At 46.3% G+C, this 21,774-nt stretch overlaps 1 protein-coding gene across 4 annotated transcripts in view; it reads right to left on the reverse strand.

Moving 5' to 3' along the window:
- Nucleotides 1-21,774, reverse strand: part of LOC139534638 (stromal interaction molecule 2-like) — an 87,404-nt gene that overhangs the window by 32,067 nt on the left and 33,563 nt on the right. For all 4 annotated transcript variants that reach the window (XM_071333931.1, XM_071333930.1, XM_071333932.1 and 1 more), the window contains exon 2: nucleotides 1,797-1,927. In XM_071333931.1, the coding sequence (XP_071190032.1) occupies nucleotides 1,797-1,927 (131 nt within the window). The remainder of the gene's footprint in view (nucleotides 1-1,796; nucleotides 1,928-21,774) is intronic.

The raw sequence follows: 21,774 nt of genomic DNA on the forward strand, positions 1-21,774 counted from the left end.
GTCAACCCCGTCACCGCCAACCCCGTCACCGTCAACCCCGTCAACCCCGTCACCGTCAACCCCGTCAACCCCGTCACCGCCAACCCCGTCAACCCCGTCACGCCAACCCCGTCACGCCAACCCCCTCACCGCCAACCCCGTCACCGTCAACCCCGTCACCGTCAACCCCGTCACCGTCAACCCCGACCCCGTCAACCCCGTCAACACCTACTTCACCAATTTTCTAACAAACTCTCAAAAAGGCATTTAAGTTATTGGGAAAAATGTATATACACTGAGTATAACAAACATTAGGAACACCTTCCTTTTGCCCTCAGAACAGCCTCAATGCGTCGGGACATGGACTCTACAAGGTGTCGAAAGCGTTCCACAGGGATGCTGGTCCATGTTGACTTCAATGCTTCCCACAGTTGTGTCAAGTTGGCTGGATGTCCTGTAGCTGGTGGACCATTCTTGATGCACACTGGAAACTGTTGAGAGTGACAAAACCAGCAGCATTGCAGTTCTTGACACAAACTGGTGTGCCTGGCACCTACTACCATACCCTGTTCAAAGGCACTTCAATCTTGTGTCTATTCACCCTCTGAATGGCACACATACACAATCCATGTCTCAAGGATTAAAAAACCTTCTTTGACCTGTCTCCTCCCCTTCATCTAACATCCATAATGGATCATAGCTTTCACCTGGATTCACCTGGTCAGTCTATGTCACGGAAAGAGCAGGTGTTCTTAATGTTTTGTACACTCAGTGAATTTTCTCAGACGGTTAGGCTCCTAACACAGCATGAACAGAAAAGAGCAGACCATGTCACATGTAGGCCTGAGTGTGTCAATCCAATCTCCCTGGGAATAGTCACACATTCTAGGGTCAAGTTTCGCTTGAGGTACAGATGTAGGATCAAATTCCCCTCCCCAAATCCTAACCTTAACCATTAGCGGAGAAAATGGGAAAAAAATAAAAATCACCCAAGATCAGCATCTAGGTGCAACTTCACCCTACACCTAGTCGTACACCACTGGGGATCTCTAGTGGCACTACAACCGTCATCTTAAGGGCTGATCTGAAGACAGCTCATGTCTTGGCAGAATGGGCAACTCTTTGCTTCCTTGCACTCCAGAAGAGCCATCAAATCCTACTGGGGCCATAAACATGGGCTTTTACGCAGCTTCTCTTTACCCTTAAAGTCGCAGGGCAATACCTTGCTCCGTCATCCCACATGGGCACACAAACACAAATGTGTAAGCACACACACACACACACACAATAAATGTGTTTTTTTATTCAACTAAGAGGGCACTAAGAGGGTATAGGTCAGACCAGGTCATGGTGGTCTTACTGTCAATCACACTGAAAAAGGCCTATCATATTATAATTATCTCTCTCCCTCTCTTATCTCCACTATCTATCCACTAGCTTCCTAAGCTGATAATGGCTTGCAAACATTATTCCATTAGTTTATGGCGTTGTTTATGAGGCTGTAAGGCTTTAAGGCCAAGTTCAGGTCAACCTTTAAAGCCACAAATCATTCCCACCTTAACAATGCATACTCAAAACAATATCATAAAAAATAAATAATTTGGAAAACAGAAATGACCAGGGAACAATGACGACTTGATATCTCTGTTACCAAGTCACTGGTGTTGACTTCATAACAACAATGACCAAATTACACACATGATTTGTAACAGAAATAAGCAGGTCACATACATGACTTGATAACACCAATGACTTGGTATCACAAATGATCAGCGAATGTCCCGTACATAGACTAATCCAGTTTTAGTATTACTCACCTCTACACTCTCGTTGACCTCGATTCCCCCGTCATTGTCGTCATCCAGCTGTTTGTGAATGACCCGGAGGGCCTCCAGGCTGAAACGGTCTGCATCACCCATGCATGGAGGCATCACTGTCAGACAGGGGTCTGGAGAGAGAGTTCAAAGATCAAATGTTAAAGGTCATACTCAGGTTAAAGGTCGCAGGCGTCAAGTCTTGTGTATTAAGTAAGGGATAATGAACGAGGGCCTATGCGTAAAATAATGAATGACGTGGAAGAGGTGGAACTCACCTTCCACAGAGTTATATTATTTTCCAGAAAATGCATAGAGCCTCTAATTGATTATCCCTATTATACCATGGATATATTTTAACACATTTTCTGCCAGAAATGCGTTAATTTGGCACTAGAAATGTGTTCAACATGCACTGAAGTAGCTAGCGAGTTGACTAGATAGATACAGTAGTTGCCTTGATAACCAAACACAGACTTGCTCGTTTAGCTAACCAAACCATCAGTCCTAGCTTGCTATTAGGAAAATCTAACTCAACAATGACAAATTTGACTTTTGCTTTCAAAAGCAGCTCAAATATAGAACATGTAAGAATGAACTATAGCCATTGAATTTGACCGTGCAGATAAACCGTGCACTGTAAGGAAATAATGAACGCTCTAGAATGCCCTTCAAGCCAATCAGAAATGAGAATTCCATAATGCCATGGTATAATCACATCTATAAACATTCATTTGGCAAGACGTTGACAGAGGTTCACAATTCACGTCCAGACAGATTTACATAATTTATTATTTACATAATGTATTATGTACATATTTATTTGACATGATCTGTTTTTAAAAACACTGTGCTTTGCAAATGGGATGAGTGAATATTGCTGGACCACAAGGTCACGTCACTCCAAGTCACAAAGAACAGAACGTCTCAAAAATGGAGTGTCTGCAATTTTCAAACTTCATTCTAGAGATTGTATTGAAGAGATTTAACAGCATCAGAGAGCAAAACTGTGTCATTGGATTTCAGCATGGGCACTATTGTACCCTGTCAAAAACATCAGGTCTGAGATACCCTCTTCCAGCAATGTTTCCATTTTACACTCTGGTATGATATTCCACTCACATCCCAAGAGGCCACATTGTTTTCATTTGTGCTCTAGAGAATCCTACAGCAAATGAGTCCAACAGTACAGCCTACAGTGCCTTGCGATCTCCCTTGACGTTTTTCCTATTTTGTTGCATTACAACCTGTAATTTAAATCGATTTTTTATTTGGATTTCATGTAATGGACATATACAAAATAGTCCAAATTGGTGAAGTGAAATAAAAATAAAAACTTGTTTCAAAATATTCAAAAAAATGTAAAACTGAAAAGTGGTGTGTGCATATGTATTCACCCCGTTTGCTATGAAGCCCCTAAATAAGATCTAGGGCAACCAATTACCTTCATAAGTCACATAATTAGATAAATAAAGTCCACCTGTGTGCAATCTAAGTGTCACATGATCTGTCACATGATCTCATTATATACACACACATCTGTTCTGAAAGGCCCCAGAGTCTGCAACACCACTAAGCAAGCGGCACCATGAAGACCAAGGAGCTCGCCAAACAGGTCAGGAACAAAGTTGTGGAGAAGTACAGATCAGGGTTGGGTAATAAAAAAATATCCGAAACTTTGAACATTCCACGGAGCACTATTAAATCAATTATAAATAAATTGAAAGAATATGGCACCACAACAAACCTGCCAAGAGAGGGCCGCCCACCAAAGCTCACGGACCAGGCAATGAGGGCATTAATCAGAGAGGAAACAAAGAGACCAAAGATAACCCTGAAGGAGCTGCAAAGCTCCACAGCGGAGATTGGAGTATCTGTCCATAGGACCACTTTGAGCCGCACACTCCACAGAGCTGGGCTTTACGGAAAAGTGGCCAGAAAACCTTCTCTAGGGTAGGGGGCAGCATTTTCACGTTTGGATGAAAAACATACCCAAATTCAACTGCCAGTTACTCATCGCCAGGAGATAAGATATGCATATTATTAGTAGATTTGGATAGAAAACACTCTGTTTTAGAAACTTCAGTTTGAATCATGTCTGTGGGTATAACAGAACTTATTTAGCAGGCGAAACCCAGAGCACAAACCATTCAGATTTTTTTTATTTTTTTTAGGTCACCGTCTTTTCAATTAAGTTTTATTGGGACACCAGATATCTAAGCAACTTGCTTGCAGTTCCTACGGCTTCCACTGGATGTCAACAGTCGTGAGAAATAGGTTGAGGTTATTCCTTTGTGTAATGAAGAAATACGGCCATCTTGAAGTCGAGACACTCCTGGTGTCCTAGACATGCGTTTCAATCAAACAGAAGGCATGCTACATATCGTTTTAATCCTGTATTGAACACATATCATCCCGTCTTCAATTTTATTGATTATTAACGTTAAAAAATACCTAAAGTTGTATTACATAAGTAGTTTGACATTTTTTGGCAAAGTTTAAAGGTAACCTTTGATATATTTTGTCATTATGTTTGAGCAAGTTGGAACCGGTGTTTTTCTGGATCAAACGCTCCAAATAAATGGACATTTTGGACATATATAGACGGAATTAATCGAACAAAAGGACCATTTGTGATCTTTATGGGACATATTGGAGTGCCAACAACAGAAGCTCGTCAAAGGTAAGGCATGAATTATATTTTATTCTGCGTTTTGTGTCGCTCCTGCTGGGTTGAAATGTTCTCTCTCTTGTTTACAATGGTGCTATGCTCAGATAATAGCATCGTATGCTTTCGCTGAAAAGCCTATTTGAATTCTGACATGGTGGCTGGATTCACAACCAGTGTAGCTTTGATTTGATATCTTTCATGTGTGATTTAATGAAAGTTTGATTTTATAGTAATTTTCATAGTCATTCATTTTAATGTGGCGCTATGCATTTTCTCAGGCTTTTTGCCAAGTGATACAGTAGCGTCTTGCCTAAACTCAGATTTGGGGATATAAATATGAACTTTACCGAACATAAAATTCATGTATTGTGTAACATGAAGTCCTATGAGTGTCATCTGATGAAGATTATCAAAGGTTAGTGATTAATTTTATCTCTTTCTGCTTTTTGTTAATGCTCTCTTTAGCTGGAAACATGGCTGTCTTTTTCTGTGACTTGGCTATTACCTTACATAATCGTTTGGTGTGCTTTCGTCATAAAACCTTTTTGAAATCGGACACTTTGGCTGGATTTACAACAAGTGTAGCTTTAAAATGGTGTAATATACTTGTATGTTTGAGGAATTTAAATTATGGGATTTCTGTTGTTTTGAATATGGCGCCCTGCCGTATCACTGGCTGTTGATGAGGTGGAACGCCTCCTACCCTAGAGAGGTTAAAGAATAAAAAAAGCAAACACGTTTGGTGTTCGTCAAAAGACATGTGGGAGACTCCCCAAACATATGGAAGAAGGTACTCTGGTCAGATGAGACAAAAGTTGAGTTTTTTGGCCATCAAGGAAAATGCTATGTCTGGAGGCAAACCCAACACCTCTCATCACCCCGAGAACACCATGTTTTCATCGGCAGGGACTGGGAAACTGGTCAGAATTGAAGGAATGATGGATGGTGCTAAATACAGGGAAATTCTTGAGGGAAACCTGTTTCAGTCTTCCAGAGATTTGAGACTGGGATGGAGGTTCACCTTCCAGCAGGACAATGACCCTAAGCATACTGTTAAAGCGACACTCTAGTGATTTAAGGGGAAACATTTAAATGTCTTGGAATGGCCTAGTCAAAGCCCAGACCTCAATCCAATTGAGAATCTGTGGTATGACTTAAAGATTACTGTACACCAGCGGAACCCATCCAACTTAAAAGAGCTGGAGCAGTTTTACCTTGAAGAATGGGCAAAAATCCCAGTGGCTAGATGTGCCAAGCTTATAGAGACATACCCCAAGAGACTTGCAGCTGTAATTGCTGCAAAAGGTGGCTCTACAAAGTATTGACTTGGGGGGGTGAATAGTTAAGCACACTCAAGTTCAGTTATGTTTATCTTATTTCTTGTTTGTTTCACAAGAAAAAATATTTTGCTTCTTCAAAGTGGTAGGCATGTTGTGTAAATCAAATGATACAACCCCCCCCCCAAATGTTGTTTTTTTTCAATTTTAATTGCAGGTTGTAAGGCAACAAAATAGGAACAATGCCAAGGGGGGTGAATACTTTCGCAAGCCACTGTATCCTTTTCAAAAGGACAGTGTGATCTAGGCCTGCACCAAACTGTCTGAGCGAGTGCCACACACATTATCTATACAGTCCAATAGAACACATACACACTCACAAAAGCATGTCTACGTATTCACTATAACCACACAAAAGTGCACACACACACAGTGAGCAGACACATGCACAGCTGACAACCTACACACAGCTGATAATGTAGTGTATACTGCACATGGACCAGTCATTACTCTAAACCAGACTATGTTAGTCAGGACAGACAGGCTAGTGAGTGCAGTGTCAAACCAGCTGGGATCTATAGAATAAGACAATATTCCACTGCATACAATGAGTAAGGCATTATCTGTTGAACAATACACAATAACACAGAAACGTAAACACTGCATCAACATGTAAAGTGTTGGTCCCATGTTTCATGTGCTGAAATAAAAGATCCCAGAAATATTCAATACGCACAAAAAGCATTTTTCTCTAAAAATGTGTTAAAATCCGACTTCCACACCCGGCTTCTTCACAAGCCACCTGGACAGCTAATGAAACTGTGGGTTTTGTACAACCAAAATAATTTCAGCACAAACTGTAAACCGTCTCAGGGAAGCTCATCTGCGAGCTCGTTGTCCTCACCAGGGTCTTGACCTGACTACAGGTTGGCATCGTAATCAGTTTCAGTGAAATGTTGATCTTCAATGGCCACTGGCACGCTGGAGAAGTGTGCTCTTCATGGATGAATTGCATTTTATCGATGGCAATTTGAATGCAGAGATACTGTGACGAGCGAGGCCCATTGTTGTGCCATTTATCCGCCTCCATCACCTCATGGTTCAGCATGATAATGCCGGGCCCCATGTCGCCAGGATCTGTACACAATTCCTGGAAGCTGAAAATGTCCCTGTTCTTCCGTGGCCTTTATACTCACCAGACATGTCTCCCATTGAGCAGGTTTGGGATGCTCTGGAACAACGTGTACAACAGCGTGTTCCAGTTCCTGCCAAAATCCAGCAACTTTGCACAGACATTGAAGAGGAGTGGGACAACATTCCACAGGCCACAATCAACAGCCTGATCAACTCTATGTGAAGGAGTTGTGTCGTGCTGCATGAGTCAAATGGTGGTCACACCAGATACTGACTGGTGTTATGATCCACTCCCCTACTTAATTTCTTTTTTAAAGGTATCTTTGACCAGATGCATATCTGTATTCCCAGTCATGTGAAATCCATAGAACAGGGCTTAATTAATTTCAATTGACTGATTTCCTGATATGAACTAACGCAGTAAAATCTTTGAAATTGTTGAATATTGCATTTATATTTTTGTTCGGTGTAGAATTCTTGATTAATTCTCAGCTAAGATCCTTCTCATCTATGAATTGTATTCTGAATGTTCATCAGTCTGGCTTTAGACCAGGTCATAGCATTATCTCTGCTGCGTCCCTATCTTATAAATGATGTAGTTAACTGTATGGATAAAAGGCAACATTGTGCTGCCCTCTTCACAGACTTGTCGAAGGACTTCGATACTGTTGATCACTCATTGCTAATTCAGAGGATTTCTTCAATTGGCCTAGACCAGGCTGCATGTAACTGGTTTAGAAACTACTTGACAGATCGAACTGCATGTCTACGGATGGTGTTAAATCAAGTTTTCTGAATATAACAAAAGGTGTCCCACAGGGGTCAGTTCTGTGTCCAGTACTTTTTACTGTATACATTAACAATATTGGCTTTTCTGTCAATAACATTAACCTGAACCTGTATGTGGATGATACTGTTGTGTATTCCAGTCTGCTTTCATTGTTTTACAGAAAACCTTTGACCTTAAATTAGTATTGAATGCGGGTAAAACAAAGTAGATGTTTTCTTGAGCACACAAAACTTATTCTAATGATTTAAGCATATGTACCTTGGATGGTACCCACATTGATCATGTCCATGCTTACAAATATCTGGGCATTTCCACTGTATACCTTTAGTTACTTTGTTCCATGCATGGTGTGCAATTTTCAGAGTTCCCTACAAATGGTGTCTTTCGGCAGTTCAGAGTGTTGATTGAGGACCTCTTTGCTGAGGAATGTGATTGTTTTTTTTTGTATTGTCTGTTTTGTTTGTGTGTGTATTTCCAATGTGTAATTTGTTGGTAATTTTAAGATCCAGGACTCCTTCCGACTCCCTGTTAAATTAAAGGTAAAATGGGGCCACTCGAGTGGCGCAGCGGTCTAAGGCTCCAGGTTCATTCCCGGGCTGTGTCACACCCGGCTGTGAGTCCCATAAGACGACGCACAATTGGCCCATCGTCGTCCGAGTTAAGGGAGGATTTGGCCCAGAGGGGGGGGGGCTTTACTTGGCCCATCACGTCGTAGCAACTCCTGCAGGCTGACCCGGTCGCCAGTTGAACGGTGTTTCCTCCGACACATTGGTGCGGCTGGATTTCGGGTTAAGCGGGCGGGTGTTGAAGACACATGACTCCACCGTCACCTCTCCCGTTGGGGGGTTGCAGCGATGAGACAAGATGTATAAAGGGAAAATAAAATGCATACCATTAGTAACATATTGCTTAGGTTAGAAAGTTAAAGTTCAAAGTAAGTGTAGGCAGGGTAAGATGTTTTTTATTTTTTTTATTTAGGATCTGTTTACTGAAACAAGACTTGACACGTTAGCTGCCACATTGTCAAGCACCAACGCAATAGCTAACGGAGACTTTTGATTGGACCACAGCCCAGGCTAAGTTCATGTGAGAGGACACTGGGTAAGAAACCCATGTTACTTGGCAAAACTATTGGCAAGGGTGCGTGATTGGACGATAACACTTAACTGGAAAAAATAGATAGAAAATATGTTCAGTAAATCATTGACATAACCAAAGTAATGCAGCTAAATAATGAAAAGCAACTTGTCATGAAGACAAAACTTTTTTGAGGGAGGCTTATCATATCTAAATGATGTTTACAAAGGTCATATAATCCATTTGCTTAGCAGGCGCCCTCCGTCACAGAAATGTACATATTTACATAGCATCTATTTGGCTACCTGGTGATATCTTAAGCACGACTTCCAGCTAAGTGCATTCCGTATTGCATCAGTGTGACAACAACCATTGATCGGGTCTCAAGTCCAACTCACTCACCACTTCTTACAGAACATCCGTTCTACAAAGACATGTTATGTTGTCCACCCGAGGAAAGAGATGGTGATAAAGGTTCATGTTTTATCGCTGTACAGAAGACAGAAACTCTGTAGACCTTGTACAGTAATACTACTAATTTGTTTAAGTTGAGCCCAATTTGAGAAGTGTTTTATCAAAAGTCTTGGAAAATAACAATGGAACTTGGGTAGGCCACCTGCTGCAATTCAGGAAAATAAAACTCACCTTCCCATTCCTTTCCTCTCAGATGTCATATTCTCAGTGTGTGTGTCACATCATTCTCAGTGCGCGAGTGTATGTATGTGTGTGACGTGTTGACCCTACAATGACCCATGTGACAGGAAGTGAAGTGATCCGTGGTGACACGGTGTTCCGGGGGACTCATGCTAAATAAAAACACCCGTCAGAATACGGCCCAAAAGGGGTCCAATTTGAGCTAAAAATAGTCCCTGGAAACCAGCTGGCTTATCTTGTAAAACCTCAACAATGGAACGTCTCCCTCCCTCTCGCTCGCTCGCTCTCTCACACACGCGAACAAACTCACAACATGAAGGAAACAGCTTGTTTCAGAGCAAATGTGTACTGTAGTCCTGTGAAGTCCTGTCACAACTACAGCAGATCTACTGCCAATGAAACTATGCTAAACATCTGCAGTAAAATGGCCCATCTGCACTTCTGAAGAAAGACGTCCTGAATGCATATGGAAACATCTGAATCTATTAAGTATTGCTGACAGAGCAGATACATCTTGTTCTGGTGCTGTTTGTAAAAGGTGTGAAACACCGAGTCAAATTTGAGTGTTTGTGGGTTTGACCGACGACACATCTGTTTGTGGGTTTATGAGGACGCGTTGTTTATGAAGACAACTTCCTGTGTGTGGCGGTCGTCTGGTGGTACGCCGTCTCTGGCTTCACAGGGAAAACCTATCAACTCAGCGCTCGCAGGGTCACAAAGCATTCTGGGTGAGTGGGCGGCAAGATGAATGGGCATAAAGGAAGAAGTCTATTTCGAGATGACATAAACGAGTTGTTTTCCATTCATGTGAGATGTGTTGGTTGCTTGTGCTATTTGTTGTTCCTGGTGTTATCCTGTTGTCTTCTAACTGATACAGTGTACCGGTTCTCCTTACCTTAACGACAATATCAATTATTGAAGTTATCAACATGACACTAATTCCCCTCCCCATGTATATACATAAACCACCAAAACAGAGAGAACAACTGTAGTCAGCACATCACAATACACCTCTTTATTACAAGGTGAAAGAACAGCAATGTCAAAGAGCTGAAGCAGAGAGAAGCAGTAGTAACCACCACTTCTACTCAGACAGCTAATACCAGAGTTACTAACTGGGACGAGCTAAAAGATAAAGCATTGTAGTTCTCATTCTGTAGTTGTCCTTAGGCACAGATCACTCTCTTACACACACACACACACACACACTAACAACACAAGCATGCACACAGACACCGGGGACGCTGGGTCCCTATGAGCAGGGGAACTGGATCTGCGTGTGGTTGTGGGTTTCCGGTGGATGGTGTAGATTACGTGGTAGTCAGAGGAGAGAAAAGAGGTCAAAGGCCATATGCTGACACAGACAAATATTACCTGACATGCAACGCAAGGGACCTCCTACCTGTCAGGTCACACACAGTCTCATGTAACCTTTAAAACATCCACGCCACCCTAAAATGCCATGAGTCTACCCAGCCTCGGCAGACACATGGGTCCATTGTATTGATACCAAAAGAGACAGCCTTTCCCACCAGGACTTCTCCAACGTACCCTGGCCAAAGATGGCACTATTCACCAGAAATTCCTGTGGCTTCATTCATTGGCTAGCTAGCATTATCCAATGACAACACGACATGTGTACTTTACTCTCACCTGTACGTGAACACTTTCATACACGTCACTGTGTTATGTTAACACATTCTGATCCCTTAACTCAATATTGGATCTCCCGTAATCTAAGGATCCGGTGTTTCTGGAGAGATGGAGCAGGGGGTCTAAACCAAACAGAGGACTGGGAAAACACCCCCGACTATCAAGGCCCCCCGACTCTATCAAGGCCCCCCGACTCTATCAAGGCCCCCCGACTCTATCAAGGCAACAATAGCATGTGAGCACATGTATACAAGTGGCGTGACGTGAACTTGGAACAAACTAGCTCCTTGTCAACTGTAACCACATGGCAGTGTCATAACTCAACTGGACAGGCCAGCCACTCTTAAAGAACAGTAAATAACGATTCTCAAGGGTCTACTATTTCAGGTCCTCAGCACAGCTATTAAGACACATTTCATTAGCCAGCTAGTCGTTAACTGTAGGCTAGCTGGGACCAAGAGAGAGAGGAGATTGAGAGCGGGGTGCGAGAGAGAGAGAGAGCGGGGTGCGAGAGAGAGAGAGAAAGCGGGGAGAGAGAGAGGGGAGAGAGAGAGGGGAGAGAGAGAGAGAGAGCAGGGAGCGAGAGAGAGCAGGGAGCGAGAGAGAGCGAGAGCGGGGAGCGAGAGAGAGCGAGAGCGGGGAGCGAGAGAGAGAGAGAGCGGGGAGCGAGAGAGAGAGAGAGCGGGGAGAGAGAGCGAGAGAGAGAGAGAGCGGGGAGCGAGAGAGAGAGAGAGAGCGGGGAGCGAGAGAGAGAGAGAGAGCGGGGAGCGAGAGAGAGAGAGAGAGAGCGGGGAGCGGGAGAGAGAGAGAGCGAGAGCGGGGAGCGAGAGAGAGAGAGAGAGCGGGGAGCGAGAGAGAGCGGGGAGCGAGAGAGAGAGAGAGCGGGGAGCGAGAGAGAGCGGGGAGCGAGAGAGAGCGGGGAGCGAGAGAGAGCGGGGAGCGAGAGAGAGAGAGAGAGAGAGCGGGGAGCGAGAGAGAGAGAGAGCGGGGAGCGAGAGAGAGAGAGAGCGGGGAGCGAGAGAGAGAGAGAGAGCGGGGAGCGAGAGAGAGAGAGAGCGGGGAGCGAGAGAGAGCGGGGAGCGAGAGAGAGAGAGAGAGCGGGGAGCGAGAGAGAGAGAGAGAGCGGGGAGCGAGAGAGAGAGAGAGAGCGGGGAGCGAGAGAGAGAGAGAGCGGGGAGCGAGAGAGAGAGAGAGCGGGGAGCGAGAGAGAGAGAGAGCGGGGAGCGAGAGAGAGAGAGAGCGGGGAGCGAAAGAGAGAGAGCGGGGAGCGAAAGAGAGAGAGAGCGGGGAGCGAAAGAGAGAGAGAGCGGGGAGCGAGAGAGAGAGACAGCGGGGAGCGAGAGAGAGAGCGGGGAGCGAGAGAGAGAGAGAGCGGGGAGCGAGAGAGAGAGCGGGGAGCGAGAGAGAGAGCGGGGAGCGAGAGAGAAAGAGCGGGGAGCGAGAGAGAGAGAGAGAGCGGAGCGAGAGAGAGAGAGGGGAGGGAGAGAGAGAGAGAGCGGGGAGCGAGAGAGAGAGCGGGGAGAGAGAGAGAGAGCGGGGAGCGAGAGAGAGAGAGAGAGCGGGGAGCGAGAGAGAGAGAGAGAGCGGGGAGCGAGAGAGAGAGAGAGAGCGGGGAGCGAGAGAGAGAGAGAGCGGGGAGCGAGAGAGAGAGAGAGCGGGGAGCGAGAGAGAGAGAGAGCGGGGAGCGAGAGAGAGAGAGAGCGGGGAGCGAAAGAGAGAGAGAGCGGGGAGCGAAAGAGAGAGAGAGCGGGGAGCGAGAGAGAGAGACAGCGGGGAGCGAGAGAGAGAGCGGGGAGCGAGAGAGAGAGAGAGCGGGGAGCGAGAGAGAGAGTGGGGAGAGAGAGAGAGAGCGGGGAGCGAGAGAGAAAGAGCGGGGAGCGAAAGAGAGAGAGAGCGGGGAGCGAGAGAGAGAGACAGCGGGGAGCGAGAGAGAGAGCGGGGAGAGAGAGAGAGAGAGAGAGCGGGGAGCGAGAGAGAAAGAGCGGGGAGCGAAAGAGAGAGAGAGCGGGGAGCGAAAGAGAGAGAGAGCGGGGAGCGAGAGAGAGAGACAGCGGGGAGCGAGAGAGAGAGCGGGGAGCGAGAGAGAGTAAAATTTCACAAATGTATGGCTGTCACTCAACTTGCACAAGCGCTTAAAATCCAGAGGGGCATGTGTCAAATTAAACACTGGTCTTCCACTTAGCACCACAGGAACAGACACACACACACCTGACACTGGTCTTCCACGGGAACAAACACCTGACACTGGTCTTCCACTTAGTACAGGAACACACACCTGACACTGGTCTTCCACTTAGTACAGGAACACACACCTGACACTGGTCTTCCACAGGAACAAACACCTGACACTGGTCGTCCACTTAGTACAGGAACAAACACCTGACACTGGTCTTCAACTTAGAACAGGAACAAACACCTGACACTGGTCTTCAACTTAGTACAGGAACAAACACCTGACACTGGTCTTCCACTTAGTACAGGAACAAACACCTGACACTGGTCTTCCACTTAGTACAGGAACACACACCTGACACTGGTCTTCCACTTAGTACAGGAACACACACCTGACACTGGTCTTCCACTTAGTACAGGAACAAACACCTGACACTGGTCTTCCACTTAGAACAGGAACAAACACCTGACACTGGTCTTCCACTTAGAACAGGAACAAACACCTGACACTGGTCTTCCACTTAGTACAGGAACAAACACCTGACACTGGTCTTCCACTTAGTACAGGAACAAACACCTGACACTGGTCTTCCACTTAGTACAGGAACAAACACCTGACACTGGTCTTCCACTTAGTACAGGAACACACACATGACACTGGTCTTCCACAGGAACACACACCTGACACTGGTCTTCCACTTAGAACAGGAACACACACCTGACACTGGTCTTCCACTTAGTACAGGAACAAACACCTGACACTGGTCTTCCACTTAGTACAGGAACAAACACCTGACACTGGTCTTCCACTTAGTACAGGAACAAACACCTGACACTGGTCTTCCACTTAGTACAGGAACAAACACCTGACACTGGTCTTCCACTTAGTACAGGAACAAACACCTGACACTGGTCTTCCACTTAGTACAGGAACAAACACCTGACACTGGTCTTCCACTTAGTACAGGAACACACACCTGACACTGGTCTTCCACAGGAACAAACACCTGACACTGGTCTTCCACAGGAACACACACCTGACACTGGTCTTCCACAGGAACACACACCTGACACTGGTCTTCCACAGGAACAAACACCTGACACTGGTCTTCCACTTAGTACAGGAACACACACCTGACACTGGTCTTCCACAGGAACAAACACCTGACACTGGTCTTCCACAGGAACACACACCTGACACTGGTCTTCCACTTAGTACAGGAACACACACCTGACACTGGTCTTCCACTTAGTACAGGAACACACACCTGACACTGGTCTTCCACTTAGTACAGGAACACACACCTGACACTGGTCTTCCACTTAGTACAGGAACACACACCTGACACTGGTCTTCCACTTAGTACAGGAACACACACCTGACACTGGTCTTCCACTTAGTACAGGAACACACACCTGACACTGGTCTTCCACTTAGTACAGGAACACACACCTGACACTGGTCTTCCACTTAGTACAGGAACACACACCTGACACTGGTCTTCCACTTAGTACAGGAACACACACCTGACACTGGTCTTCCACTTAGTACAGGAACACACACCTGACACTGGTCTTCCACTTAGTACAGGAACAAACACCTGACACTGGTCTTCCACTTAGTACAGGAACACACACCTGACACTGGTCTTCCACTTAGTACAGGAACACACACCTGACACTGGTCTTCCACAGGAACAAACACCTGACACTGGTCTTCCACAGGAACACACACCTGACACTGGTCTTCCACTTAGTACAGGAACAAACACCTGACACTGGTCTTCCACTTAGTACAGGAACAAACACCTGACACTGGTCTTCCACAGGAACAAACACCTGACACTGGTCTTCCACTTAGAACAAACACCTGACACTGGTCTTCCACAGGAACACACACCTGACACTGGTCTTCCACTTAGTACAGGAACACACACCTGACACTGGTCTTCCACTTAGTACAGGAACACACACCTGACACTGGTCTTCCACTTAGTACAGGAACAAACACCTGACACTGGTCTTCCACTTAGTACAGGAACAAACACCTGACACTGGTCTTCCACTTAGTACAGGAACAAACACCTGACACTGGTCTTCCACTTAGTACAGGAACAAACACCTGACACTGGTCTTCCACTTAGTACAGGAACAAACACCTGACACTGGTCTTCCACTTAGTACAGGAACAAACACCTGACACTGGTCTTCCACTTAGTACAGGAACAAACACCTGACACTGGTCTTCCACTTAGTACAGGAACAAACACCTGACACTGGTCTTCCACTTAGTACAGGAACAAACACCTGACACTGGTCTTCCACTTAGTACAGGAACAAACACCTGACACTGGTCTTCCACTTAGTACAGGAACAAACACCTGACACTGGTCTTCCACTTAGTACAGGAACAAACACCTGACACTGGTCTTCCACTTAGTACAGGAACACACACCTGACACTGGTCTTCCACAGGAACAAACACCTGACACTGGTCTTCCACAGGAACACACACCTGACACTGGTCTTCCACTTAGTACAGGAACAAACACCTGACACTGGTCTTCCACTTAGTACAGGAACAAACACCTGACACTGGTCTCCCACTTAGTACAGGAACAAACACCTGACACTGGTCTTCCACTTAGAACAGGAACAAACACTTGACACTGGTCTTCCACTTAGTACAGGAACAAACACCTGACACTGGTCTTCCACTTAGTACAGGAACACACACCTGACACTGGTCTTCCACAGGAACACACACCTGACACTGGTCTTCCACAGGAACAAACACCTGACACTGGTCTTCCACAGGAACAAACACCTGACACTGGTCTTCCACTTAGTACAGGAACAAACACCTGACACTGGTCTTCCACTTAGTACAGGAACAAACACCTGACACTGGTCTTCCACTTAGTACAGGAACAAACACCTGACACTGGTCTTCCACTTAGTACAGGAACAAACACCTGACACTGGTCTTCCACTTAGTACAGGAACAAACACCTGACACTGGTCTTCCACTTAGTACAGGAACACACACCTGACACTGGTCTTCCACTTAGTACAGGAACACACACCTGACACTGGTCTTCCACTTAGTACAGGAACACACACCTGACACTGGTCTTCCACTTAGTACAGGAACACACACCTGACACTGGTCTTCCACTTAGAACAGGAACAAACACCTGACACTGGTCTTCCACAGGAACAAACACCTGACACTGGTCTTCCACTTAGAACAGGAACTGGTCTTCCACTTAGTACAGGAACAAACACCTGACACTGGTCTTCCACTTTGTACAGGAACACACACCTGACACTGGTCTTCCACTTAGTACAGGAACAAACACCTGACACTGGTCTTCCACTTAGTACAGGAACACACACCTGACACTGGTCTTCCACTTAGTACAGGAACACACACCTGACACTGGTCTTCCACTTAGTACAGGAACACACACCTGACACTGGTCTTCCACTTAGTACAGGAACAAACACCTGACACTGGTCTTCCACAGGAACAAACACCTGACACTGGTCTTCCACTTAGTACAGGAACAAACACCTGACACTGGTCTTCCACTTAGTACAGGAACAAACACCTGACACTGGTCTTCCACTTAGTACAGGAACAAACACCTGACACTGGTCTTCCACTTAGAACAGGAACAAACACCTGACACTGGTCTTCCACAGGAACAAACACCTGACACTGGTCTTCCACTTAGAACAGGAACAAACAGACTTAGTGTCTCTTCGAGTTACTGCAAAATGAAATATTTTCCAAAGTTATTCAGCCAAATCCAGAGCCCATAAAACTGAAGTTGGACTTGACAGTACTTGATAAGTGGAACAAAGCACATTGTTAAACGTGTTAAAGAGTTCCATGTCCCTGTGTGTTAACTTCCTTAATGAAATGACAGTGAGGAGATGTATCTTGATTCCCCGTTTAAATACACAGCTAATGTATATAAGCCCGGCTGTCAGTTTTTGTTATGGTTGAACTGCCGCCAACATTTTGGTTTCTGTTTGACGGGAGTCTAAATCTGAGTTAGTGAGGCGGCGTGGCAACGGTGACAACTGGACACTCTCCTACCCATGGTGCCTTGAGGCATGGCGAAAGTCATTGTCAGACGTGTGGTATTACAGCAGAATCTTCACTGAACTGATACAAAAGCAGCTGGAATTGTGGGTATGGCTGTGACGCTTATTGGCCAGCCAAATGACCGTGGTCACCGTAATAACCGTTCAAATAGATCAGTTCTTAAAGACCCACATTTTCTCTTCTCATCCGCTCCTGACTGCATGTACTGCCATAGAAATAGAATGAATAGAACAGGTGTCCCCATTCAAGTCAATGATAGCATAATGGGTGGACTGTACCCATAGGAGCAAAGCAGGAAGTAAAATCAGGAAGTGAACCCATCAATCGTGCTGTGATTTGTTGATTCAACTCAACTGAAAATACATTCCACTGCATCAGTTAACATCATTTGAATGAACGTTCTACATTACCATGAAAATGATTGCATCACAATACCAGGCAGCCATTGTGAGCGTACCTATGAGTTTACCAGTCAAATTGCCAGGGTTAGATTCAGTTCTATTCATTACACACACACGAAAAACAGGTTTAGACATTTTTGCAAATGTATTATAAATTTAAAAAACTGAAATACATTTACATAAGTATTCAGATAATTTGCTATGAGATTGAGCTCAGTTGCATCCTGTTTCCATTGATCATACTTGAGATGTTTCTACAACTTGATTGGAGTCCAACTCTGATAAATTCAATTGACTGGACATGATTTGGAAAGGCACACACCTGTCTATATAAGGTCCCACAGTTGACAGTGCATGTCAGAGCAAAGACCAAGCCATGAGGTCGAAGGAATTGTCCGTTGAGCTCAGAGACAGGATTGTGTGGAGACACAGATCTGGGGAAGGGTACCAAAACATTTCTGCAGCATTGAAGGTCCCCAAGAACACAGTGGCCTCCATCATTCTTAAATGGAAGAAGTTTGGAACAACCAAGACTCTTCCTAGAGCTGGAAGCCCGTCCGAAATGAGCAATCGGGGTCGAAGGGCCTTGGTCAGGGAGATGACTAAGAACCTGATGGTCACTCTGACAGAGTTCCTCTGTGGAGAAGAGAGAACCATCCAGAAGGACAACCATCTCTGCAGCACTCCACCAATCAGGCCTTTACGGTAGGGTGGCCAGACAGAAGCCACTCCTCCGTAAAAGGCACATGAAAGCCCTCTTGTCCTTTGCCAAAAGGCACCTAAAGACTCTCAGACCATGAGAAACAAGATTCTCTGGTCTGATGAAATCAAGATTGAACTCCTTGGCCTGAATGCCAAGCGTCACATCTGGAATCTGTATTTATTAAATGATTATGGAGGATATTTTATTTTCATGGTGGTCTGATAGACGGTAATTGTGCGCAGTACTGGGGCGCCACACACACTGCTTTCCCAGACAGGGGTCAACACTTCGAAATTCACACGGGTGCAAACACAAGCCACATTTCTCAAGTGCCGCCCATACAGAGTCAAAAGGATCAAGTTTCTCCTGTAAAATACAAGCCCTGCCGATCACTGGCTCACACACACACACACACACACACACACACACACCTCTGCATAGTAAGGGGATTGAGGGGCCGAAATGGCAAAGCAGCTCTGATCTTGGCTGAGGCTGACACAGGCTGTTACAGAAGTTTGGGTCTGAATGTGCTCTGTTGAAACACACTGGAATATCCTGTACTGAAGACAAGCTGCTAACAAGCTACACGTGAGTCTAAGTTTTGTACTAAAGAACATGATGTAATATAGGAGTCTCTTCACCCCAGTCCCACCACCTATCAACCTCCCACCACCAGCCACCACAACCCCAGTCCCACCACCTATCAACCTCCCACCACCAGCCACCACAACCCCAGTCCCACCACCTATCAACCTCCCACCACCAGCCAACATAACCCCAGTCCCACCACCTATCAACCTCCCACCACCAGCCAACATAACCCCAGTCCACCGCCTATCAACCTCCCACCACCAGCCACCACAACCCCAGTCCACCGCCTATCAACCTCCCACCACCAGCCAACACAACCCCAGTCCCACCACCTATCAACCTCCCACCACCACCAGCCAACACAACCCCAGTCCCACCGCCTATCAACCTCCCACCACCAGAACCCCAGTCCCACCACCTATCAACCTCCCACCACCAGCCAACACAACCCCAGTCCACCACCAATCAACCTCCCACCACCAGCCACCACAACCCCAGTCCCACCACCTATCAACCTCCCACCACCAGCCACCACAACCCCAGTCCCACCACCTATCAACCTCCCACCACCAGCCACCACAACCCCAGTCCCACCACCTATCAACCTCCCACCACCAGCCACCACAACCCCAGTCCCACCACCTATCAACCTCCCACCACCAGCCACCACAACCCCAGTCCACCGCCTATCAACCTCCCACCACCAGCCAACACAACCCCAGTCCCACCACCTATCAACCTCCCACCACCAGCCAACACAACCCCAGTCCACCGCCTATCAACCTCCCACCACCAGCCACCACAACCCCAGTCCCACCACCTATCAACCTCCCACCACCAGCCACCACCAGCCAACACAACCCCAGTCCCACCACCTATCAACCTCCCACCACCAGCCAACACAACCCCAGTCCCACCACCTATCAACCTCCCACCACCAGCCAACACAACCCCAGTCCCACCACCTATCAACCTCCCACCACCAGCCAACACAACCCCAGTCCACCGCCTATCAACCTCCCACCACCAGCCAACATAACCCCAGTCCCACCACCTATCAACCTCCCACCACCAGCCAACATAACCCCAGTCCCACCACCTATCAACCTCCCACCACCAGCCAACACAACCCCAGTCCCACCACCTATCAACCTCCCACCACCAGCCAACATGACCCCAGTCCACCGCCTATCAACCTCCCACCACCAGCCAACACAACCCCAGTCCCACCTCCTATTAACCTCCCACCACCAGCCAACACAACCCCAGTCCACCGCCTATCAACCTCCCACCACCAGCCAACACAACCCCAGTCCCACCGCCTATCAACCTCCCACCACCAGCCAAGACAACCCCAGTCCACCACAGAGTGGTGTATTTTGTCTGTAATGTACAACAGAATAGTATGAGAACGTATGCACTCGCTGCTGTAAGTGTGTCGGCTAAATGAATAAAATGTAAAAATGTATTTTTTGTTATCTGTCGGACCGCAGTAAGACAAGCTGTCGCTAATGGGGATCCTTATAAATCTCATCAACATCTGCCTAGATGGGCAAAAACAAAAGGAGAGGGGAGGGAAATTAAGCTACATGCAACCAGGTAGCACACGAGGCCTCCCGATCCAAAAACTTCCAGAAAAGGAGACACTCCTCATGGCCTGGCGTCCCTGGAATGCTTGGATCAACGACGGAACACGGGATGTGATGTGTGCAGCCAGCCGGGCAACAAAAAAAAAGAGAGAGAGAGAGCGAGAGCGAGACACACAGAGAGAGCGAGAGCGAGACAGAGACAGAGACAGAGAGACAGAGAGAGAGTACACACAGAGAGAGTACACAGAGAGAACACACACAGAGAGAGTAGAGTACAAACAGAGAGAGAACAAACAGAGTATACACACTAAGCACTGGTCTGAGCCTAACGGTTTCCTCATGCGTCTCATGGCCTAGGGGAGGAAGAGCCTTGTGAAGCAGCAAAGAGCCAGGCTCCTCTCCCTATGAACTCATGAGACACAACATTGAATGCTAATGCAGAGGGTGATAATGCTAGCCTTGAATGCTAATGCAGAGGGTGATAATGCTAGCCTTGAATGCTAATGCAGAGGGTGATAATGCTAGCCTTGAATGCTAATGCCGAGGGTGATAATGCTAGCTTTGAATGATAATGAATGCTAATGCAGAGGGTGATAATGCTAGCCTGGTTCCAGATGTGTGTGTGTTACCTTGCTAACTCCTACGATCATTGTCACACCATTCTCATATAGGAGTTGGCAAGATGGCACAAACACATCTGGAACCAGGCTACTATTCTACTCCTCTTAAGTGACCCCTTAGACCAGAGGTCACCAACCAGTAGATTGCATTTACATTCACGTCATTTAGCAGACGCTCTTACCCAGAGCAACTTACAGTAGTGAGTGGATACATTTTAATAATGGTCCCCCGTGGGAATCCAACCCACAACCCTGGCATTGCAAGCACTATCCTCTACCAACAGAGCTACACAGAACTACTTTAAGATCAGAATAAAGGCTTTGCGCTCCTCTTTTCATTCGTGTTGCGCTGCTGGCGGTAGGTGCACTTGACTCAGTAGCCCTGCGCACGAGGTACACAAAGTGCTCCCATTGTGAACCCTTTCAGCCACTTGTCCATATGATGTCCCCATCGCTCTGTTATTTACATCAACCACCAGACCAAGCTGAAAAATCTGATGTACAATATTACTTAACTACATAGTAATAACCA

This window comes from Salvelinus alpinus, chromosome 11 (assembly GCF_045679555.1).
Source record: "Salvelinus alpinus chromosome 11, SLU_Salpinus.1, whole genome shotgun sequence".
Taxonomy (NCBI): domain Eukaryota; kingdom Metazoa; phylum Chordata; class Actinopteri; order Salmoniformes; family Salmonidae; genus Salvelinus; species Salvelinus alpinus.